The following is an 8,293-nucleotide window of genomic DNA, read 5'->3' as shown; positions in this document are numbered from 1 at the left end:
CTTACTGAAACTTTGGGTTAAAAATGTGGAAAAAATATTTAATTTTTGCAAATCTTGACCACAAAATAAATTTTATCCGTAGTCTCATGTATTTTTGCATTAATGGGGTTAACAGATACTCTATAAATTTTCATAGTTTTTTAAATATATTTTCAAATTAGTATCTTAAACTGACAAAGTGTTCAGTTTTACTGGAGGAAAGTGCCTTATTTCTGTTAAACCTGATACAAACATTAGCCTAATATTTCCGATTTTGATACTTATTTATGTGACCTTACACATTGCAATATCTGGAAATACTTCAATCATTTTTTAACATACAAAAGTTGTAGCCAAAAGAGCCAAAAACGCATTGTAGACAATGCATTTTTCTTACCATATTTTTACATTTTCTAAATTTTCCTCTTTTTTCTCTCCTTACTGCGTTATTACAGCAAATAAATTTCTATCTAAGTAGCAGCAAGTTTGTAGCCTGTTTAGAAAAAGGACAAAGTAGGAAGGTATAGAAAAACTAAAGATCCTTTTTTGCTTAGAAATGGCAGACTTAAGATCCTGTGTTTCAAAGGCTGGATATCTACTTACATGATCAGACTTCCAGATGTACTCATTAGCAATAGCTCTAGAAGTATGTGAAAAAAAAATATTAATGTATACTTCGTGCTTATAGAAAGCATACAGAGGTGGGCTTTAGAACATACTAACTTATTTTTCTTAGTTTTCTGTCATTGTCACCTGCAAGCATATTGTAAATTTATAACCTTAATCAGATATAAGTATCCCACTGTTTGTATTCTTTGAGAAAGAAAGTTAAATGCAGCGTACAGAGATCATAGTCTAAAGATCAAAAGGCTTTGATTTTTTGAACAGGTAGTCTCTGACTCCTGAGCAGATGGAAGGGCAAAGAGATCATTTTGATATGGGTTGTTATTAATTACCCTTTATATATTTATAATGCACACAAGGATTTTACCATACACACCTTCCCTGGAAGACAAGATGAATTCTGCTTGAATTCCTGTATATCCAACATTTGTCAGCTCAGAAAACTTTTCAGAGATGTTAATAGCTCATGTCAATACTGTGAGTGAATGGGCAGAAATTCATCATTGAATGTCTCCAGAAAGGACAACTGCCAGTCTTGAGTCTCTCTTTTCAGTTTTTTTGTACAGATCAGGCGTGGGAGCAGAGAGCTCAATGAGTATTTGTAAGCTGCTGCTTAATATGCAGAAATGCTACATCAGGAAAACTTCTGTGAGGCTTTTGTGGCCACACCTCCTCTGTCTTGGACTTCAGAAAATAGTATTGTGAAAGGCACGTCTGGAAGTTACTTTAAACAAGTTTCCTTTTATTTTGACAATAACTAAAAATACATACCTTAACATAATAGGTGTGTATCCTATTTTTAAATATCTGCTCAGTACTAATCAAGAAAGTAATGCAAAATATTCCATATAATCTAAAATAGAGCATTTATCCTAGGCATTCATGGGCTGATACAAAATTGGTGTCAGCTGGTTTCTTGGTTCAGAAAATGGTAAAGGTCTATAGTAATACTCGGGCACAGTGATCAGTGCTTGTTGACATTTCCTATTCGTAAGAAACTAGAAGTGGTCTGTAATAATGTTTTTCTACTCTGTGTCTTGATGCAATGTCTCTTTAAATATGGGCCTCATCTTTTGTATAGGACTAGTCACAATGACTTGAGAGGTTATATTCTGAGGTATCAGTCTAAATTGCAAGTGAAAACTCTGAATCTTTAATAGACCACTAATGTGCTTTATGAAGCCTGGTCAGAGCATCACACTCATGTAGGATAAGCCTATGCTAAGTCTTATACTTATTTTGGAGGGGCTGTCATTACTTTATAATGATGGTTGAGATTGAGATTGATCTCATGATTGAGAACTCCTTTGTGGATTGGGTTTAGTTTTACAATTACCATTACTGTATACACTCTATCATTAAACTACTCATTTTATGAAGTTATGCAAATCACCCTTTGACATCAGACGAACAAAATTTTTCTATTCCTACTTCTCATTTCTCTATGTAGTAATAACATAAAATAACTGGTTCATATTAAATAAAAGGGATTTACAATTCTAAAAAAATAAGAATTTTGAAGATGTGCTTGGGTCATTCATATTTCATGGGGAAAAATCAAATGGAAGAGTAAAATACCAAGACAGGCAGAAGCAGATGTGGGGAGTTGACATTTAAAGTTCAGTTACAGATGTTTAAACATGGCTATTTAAGTGATACTATGAAAATAATTAATTTATTAAGTAATTAGAGCTGTAATGACTTTTTAATCCATAAACTTTGGATGATGGGGAGGTTATTTTCCCCCTCTCCCAAGCTCTTTTCTTCCCACTGCTGAGTTACCCATTTTCTGCTGCTTGTGTCCATAACTGGAATTTACAATTTTGTTCCTGATTTCCTTTGCCTGACATGTCAGATGAATATCCATGATCATGCTGAGACCCATATCATGCATAATCCCAAACATGAGCAGGCTTTCTGTGCAAACTCACACTGGGTCTGAGCTGCACAGTTCAGCTGCTGTGGCTCATTATGCCATGGCTTACTTGAGTGTGCAAACTGCACTGAGTTCAGTTTGAAACGCACAGCAGAAAGTGGTTGTGCTCATGCCCATGTTTTTGCATTGCATGGTTGGACAACTTAGATCTGTGTTGAGGTCCATCTCATTTTAGATGGGCTGGGGACCTCAATCTTTCCTTTTCAGTGGAAAATTTTGTAGCCATTGAACTACAGAATGGTCTGAATTTTCACTGCCTGTTCACATATATACTCTAACATACTTTTTAAGAACACCAATTACCTGTTGTTCTGTAAAGGGGTGCTGGATTAGTAATTTGAGTTGTTAGAGTAGGACCTATACCCTAAGAGAGAAGTGTTTGAGTCTGTTCCTAAATTAGAATCATGTAGTGTCCTAAAAACTTACTTTGCAGGAACAGCTGCCTTCATTGTCTGTCATAACTAGGATGAAACACACTTGTCCATGAACAAATTGCCCACTGCAAAGCAAGTGTTTCTTGTCATTCTCGCTATTAATAATGTAGTAAGCTCCATATTACTTTTTTCATATAGAGTTAAGAGTGTAATTTTCTAGGGTCCAAAGTTGAGAAGTTAGGGCAAATACATTGGTTATTTTCTTCCTCTCTTACAGTTTGAGGTGACGGCTGTATTTGTCCTTCGTCTTCTTTTTTTCCACTCTCTTGATCCTTTAATTTTGAGCCATAGTTGTTCTTAATGTGAACATTCAAATACTGTCTTGTAAACAATATAAAATCAATGTTTCTGCTTAGATATTAAAGATGTTTCATCTCTTAAAGCTATGTATCTGGTATTCCACTAAATAGTAATGTTTCTAGTAGAGATCACTGCTTTTGGCCACATTGAAAGATTTCTTTTCACAGACTTTTTTTGAGAGATTCCATAAGAGCTTCAGAACCTAGAGATGCTACCAAATTTCGTGTCACTTTAGTTTGCCTCTAGACCTCTGACCAAGATATATTCCAGTTCCTTATTACACTAAAATGAACTAAAATGCCTCTAAGTTTGCATGCTTTCTTTAGAACAAAGTAAATGCTAATATTTCAGGAAGTCAATATTATGCCTCAAAGGATTTCTTTACAATTTTACAGTAAAACCATTTTCAGTTTAAATGCCTTGAAAATTCTAATTTAAATTCTGTACAAAATAAGCTGAAAGCAACATTCCATTGCAAATTAAAATTTTATCCTAAGTACTTGCATTTCTTTTAAAAAGTCACTCCAAAACATTTCCAAGTGTTGCTTAATGTCATTTACCTGTAAGAGCAGTCAACATGTGGAATAGATTCAGTGTATGTATTTAGGCCTTTCATTTAAAATTAGAGTTTTATAACACTTTGCCTGCTCTTTAAATCACAGTAGAAAGTTAATGTCTTTTCCATGTACTCCTTGGTTATGAAAGGTCAAGTCTTATGTGTACTTGTGGTCTTGTCTTTTCTTCCTAGAGAGTAATACTTAAACTCTGTCTGAAATTACCAGCAATGAGATGTACACGTGTTTATGACCAGCTACTGAGTCACACATTTTCCACCACCCTAACACTTTCAAATTGAGATTTCTAAAATTTATTCCAGTATTCGATACAAACAAGAAAAAAAAATTGTACTGATGTTGAGTGCAGAATTAATTATTCTATAATGCACAACTGATTATGTACTCATCTTGCACCCTCACACTCAGCTACTGAGAAACTGCTGCCAACAAATCTCTGCTAAATTCATCACAGTTAAATCATAAATCCTATTCTGAAAGTCAAAAATCGACATGCACAAGAGCTGATAGAAATCTGATTCAGCTGAAATAAGTAATTCCATTTTCTTTTCAGTATACAGTCTGAAAGGTTAGAAAACTGTGCTTGTTGCACTTAAATCTACCAAAGTAAAGAAATTTGGCATTATAAGATTTCAGAAAATTCAGGGTATTCTCTCTTTTTGTATTGCAGCCTCAAACACTCATGGCTTTGTATTCTATCTTTTTCCAATAAGTGGCCACCAAAAAAAAAGAATTTACTCTTCTCTTATCTGTTGAACAAATAGCAATTTTTGCTGGATTTTACCTCCCATTTTTAGTGTTAATAGTTGCCAGATTCATGGGGTTTTCCATCTCAAAGTGGTCACAAACATGTTCAGACATTCCACCACATGATTAAAAAAAAAAAATCTGAGTTTGGTCATAGAATCCAGTCACCTGGGGGCCAGCCTGGGAACACACTGATAAACATATGTATTGACTGTACAATTCATGCTCCCTTAATGAAGTTCAATGAAATGTGAACCGTAAGAAAGCAGCATCTAAAAATTCACTTGAAAAATGTGAGTCTTAAATTGAGTAGAATGTTCAGATGATTTTGACTTGTATTACCTAAGAGCTTACATTTGTCCTAGACAATATCGTTTCAGTGTAACTTGTTAATAAAGATTCATCAGATGGGCTGCTTCTCCACTTCATCATTGAACTATAGAAGGATGAGAAAATAGGAGAAAGTAGATGTGCTGCATGCTATGCTGAAAAACATTCGAAAATATGTTATCATGCCTTTCAAATGAAATTTGTTTTCTTTCAATCTTTTAGCAAAAAATGATAAAAATTATGCAATAAAAGAGATGTCCACTTCCCTCTCTAAAGTACCCTGTAGCTGAATTGGTGCTTGTTAACTAAGTAGTTTTACTTTAGTGCTCTGGTAAAGCCTAATCCTCTCATGAGTAAGGAATATTGGTAGTTTTAAGTTCCAAACAGCAGCTTACTCTGTGAAATCAGTTAGTCAAGTTTGCTAACAATGAGAAGACGATAACTACTAATCTGTAGGTTGCCCCTCTGCCAGCCCATATTTCTCAGAATTTTTATTTCATTAAGACTTAAGTGAGCTTAAATCACTTAAAACCTTAAAGAGCCTGACATTTCTTTTGAAAATAGTTACTTCCTTTGAATGTTCTCCTATTTACATGGAATTGCTCACATATCTGACTAGATTGCCCACTATCTGTTCTAGATTGAAAGTTGGATTTGTCATTAATTTTTTCATATGGGTTTAAACCAGAACATTTTCAACTGTGTTGTAAATGTGTTCTAGGGATATCCCTTTTTGCAAAGCTGAGGAAAAATCTGTTTATTGTAACTTGCAAGACATTTCAGTAATACATGGTTCTGTCTTTTGCAGATCTGGTTTGCATTTGTCAATGGCTTTTCTGGACAAATTCTTTTTGAAAGATGGTGTATAGGTCTTTACAATGTGGTAAGACAATTTGTGTGGCTTTAGTTTTTAACCATGAATGTTTCTTGAGTAAGCAATCTTTAAGCAAGTCCTCATCTCTAAAGTTTTCCAATTTTTTTATTTTTAAACCATCTACTAGATGTTTACAGCAATGCCTCCGCTAACTCTTGGAATATTTGAGAGATCCTGCCGAAAGGAAAACATGCTGAAATACCCTGAGTTATACAAGACTTCCCAAAATGCACTGGACTTTAATACTAAGGTAGATCTTTTTAAAAATCAATCATAATACAGCAAAAATTCATAGGAATTCAGTATAGTTACCCTTTTGGTTCTATTCTGCTCATAATTAAAAACGGAGGGGATTTCTGTATCTGCTATTTCCAGGTGTACACTTGTCAGTGAGTGGTAGAAATCATATATATATATATATATTCATTTTTAGCAAGTATGGAAATGGACAACAAGGATTTAATTTTTTTCAATCCCTTTTTCTTTTTTCACTGCTGGTAATAAAGCTGTCTTCTATAGGCAGAAGTGATTAGACCTCACTGTCACTGGGCTGTATGTATTTGTACTGTTATATGGAAATGGATTACTGAAGCCTGTGGAGAAGTGTTGCAGAGAACAATAAGAACTGTCACTAGATTTGTAGAGGGAGGGACATGGTACTATTCTTTGTCAATTTGGAGTTGTGATTTTATGGTTTAATTTTGAGTTTTGGGAAAAAATACTTAAGAGTCAAGAATGTGTCTGTGGATCAAAAGGAATCTGAGGCTACTTTTGGTGGGAAATGGGTGACATTCATCTTAGAGAGGTTAGCATAAGTAGTAGTAAAAGAATGTAGGACTCTTTAATAAATAAAATATATGAAATTTCTACAGCATTGCCCATAAATAATTTCTTTAAGAAAACTAAATTAAACTTATTCCTGAATCTGTGGTTTCATTGAGTACTTGACTTTTGTAAGAGTTTCTTCTGATTTTTTTTCTTGCAAATGTAATTGTGACATTTCAAGTAATGTCATTTTATGTTAAACTTGGGGACATTTTCGATACATCCTTGAATTAACAATGCCTACATGTGATGGTCTGTAGTAGATGTGCAGAGCTGACGCAGCATAATTAGCTCTTATATCTGTGCCACTTGTGCTGTATAACTGCAGTTACCCCAATATATATGTGTTTGTCTAAACTATCTTTGTTCGCTGAAGCAGATGAGGTTTTCCCCTTCTTCCTCATTTAATCCCTTCCCCTACAAAAGCCGACCTGAAAGCTGTAAGGACGCTAGGTAACAGAGTCTCGTGTCCCTGCTTTACAAATATGAGACTTCTCATGGTCCCGTGAATATAGACAATTTTGTGTTGTGATAGTTTTAATAAATAGTGTAAATATGAGTTATAACAGTTGGTTTCTGTTTTAAAATAAGCTTTTAGTATTTTTATTATTGCAAAGATGTATTTTTGACTTAATCGGAAATTCTGTGGCTGTTCCCATACAACATTTGCTATGAGTAAATGTCTACAAACTCACCAGCTACAAAATTCCCACCTATATAAGTTGAATAGTTGGTGTTAAAGATTTGGAAACATTACTGCCTTGAATATTGATGCAGATATTTGTTATGGTAAAAGGGATCAAAGGTTATGAGGTCATGACAGAGGTTAAAGGATTAGCATGGGACAAAAAGAATTGGTCAGGAAAATGGAAAAGTAGAACTAATTTTTCTTGCACCCACCTGTGCTTTCTGTCAAATAAAAACTTCTGGTAATGACATAGCAAGAAGGAGAGACAAAGGTTAATGAGTAGCACAAGTTTAAATGTGCAAAGTATTGGAGTGTAAATTGGATCATGCAACCTAGTGTAGCTGTATAATCTAACAAAAGACATTGAGACATTGTGGAAAATGTGAGACAAGCAACTTAATTTCAATTGTTTGAACACCTTAACACTCAAAATACACATCAGTTAGTTACAATAAAAGCCATAATAGTCAAAAGCATTGTTAGTGAACATAATTTCCATGCTGATGGAAATGGGCTGCATATTTTTTATTAAGTCTTTTTATGTCATTATGCAATATATGATGGAAAGCATTAGTAGATTGTTTATCCTTAAACGTATTGCAGTTCTTTGCAGAAGGCATCTTTTACAAATGAAAATAAGTTTGAAAGTAAAACTTCAATTATTTAGCAAATACATTAAAGGAATTATAATATGATCAAACTGTGCTCTTCAAGAATGGAGCATGTAAAGAGAAATTTAAGGAAGAAACAGTTTTTTGTCCTTTTTGAATTCCTTTGTGTGTGGGAATATATAGATTAGGCATGTGTGTAACTCAGGTTTTGATTTTTCTACTATCTAAATTTATTCTTACACTAAATGCAAATTATAAAAGCTAGAGTCCTTTTTAATTCCCTACTTAGAATGTAACAATTGTTCCAGCTGTCTGGTTTAGTTTAATTTTTCTGATGGTATTCCCATATGTTTATATTTTATTTTCCCTT

The 8,293-nt window shown here is 33.9% G+C and overlaps 1 protein-coding gene across 5 annotated transcripts in view; it reads left to right on the top strand.

The window, feature by feature from the left end:
- ATP8A1 (ATPase phospholipid transporting 8A1) overlaps window positions 1-8,293 on the top strand; it is a 108,345-nt gene that overhangs the window by 67,948 nt on the left and 32,104 nt on the right. For all 5 annotated transcript variants that reach the window (XM_048303454.1, XM_048303453.1, XM_048303452.1 and 2 more), the window contains 2 exons: window positions 5,734-5,808; window positions 5,927-6,049. In XM_048303454.1, coding sequence (XP_048159411.1) covers window positions 5,734-5,808; window positions 5,927-6,049 — 198 coding nt within the window. The remainder of the gene's footprint in view (window positions 1-5,733; window positions 5,809-5,926; window positions 6,050-8,293) is intronic.

The sequence above is a fragment of the Corvus hawaiiensis genome, chromosome 5, assembly GCF_020740725.1.
Source record: "Corvus hawaiiensis isolate bCorHaw1 chromosome 5, bCorHaw1.pri.cur, whole genome shotgun sequence".
Taxonomy (NCBI): domain Eukaryota; kingdom Metazoa; phylum Chordata; class Aves; order Passeriformes; family Corvidae; genus Corvus; species Corvus hawaiiensis.
This window is presented reverse-complemented; position numbering and strand designations above follow the sequence as displayed.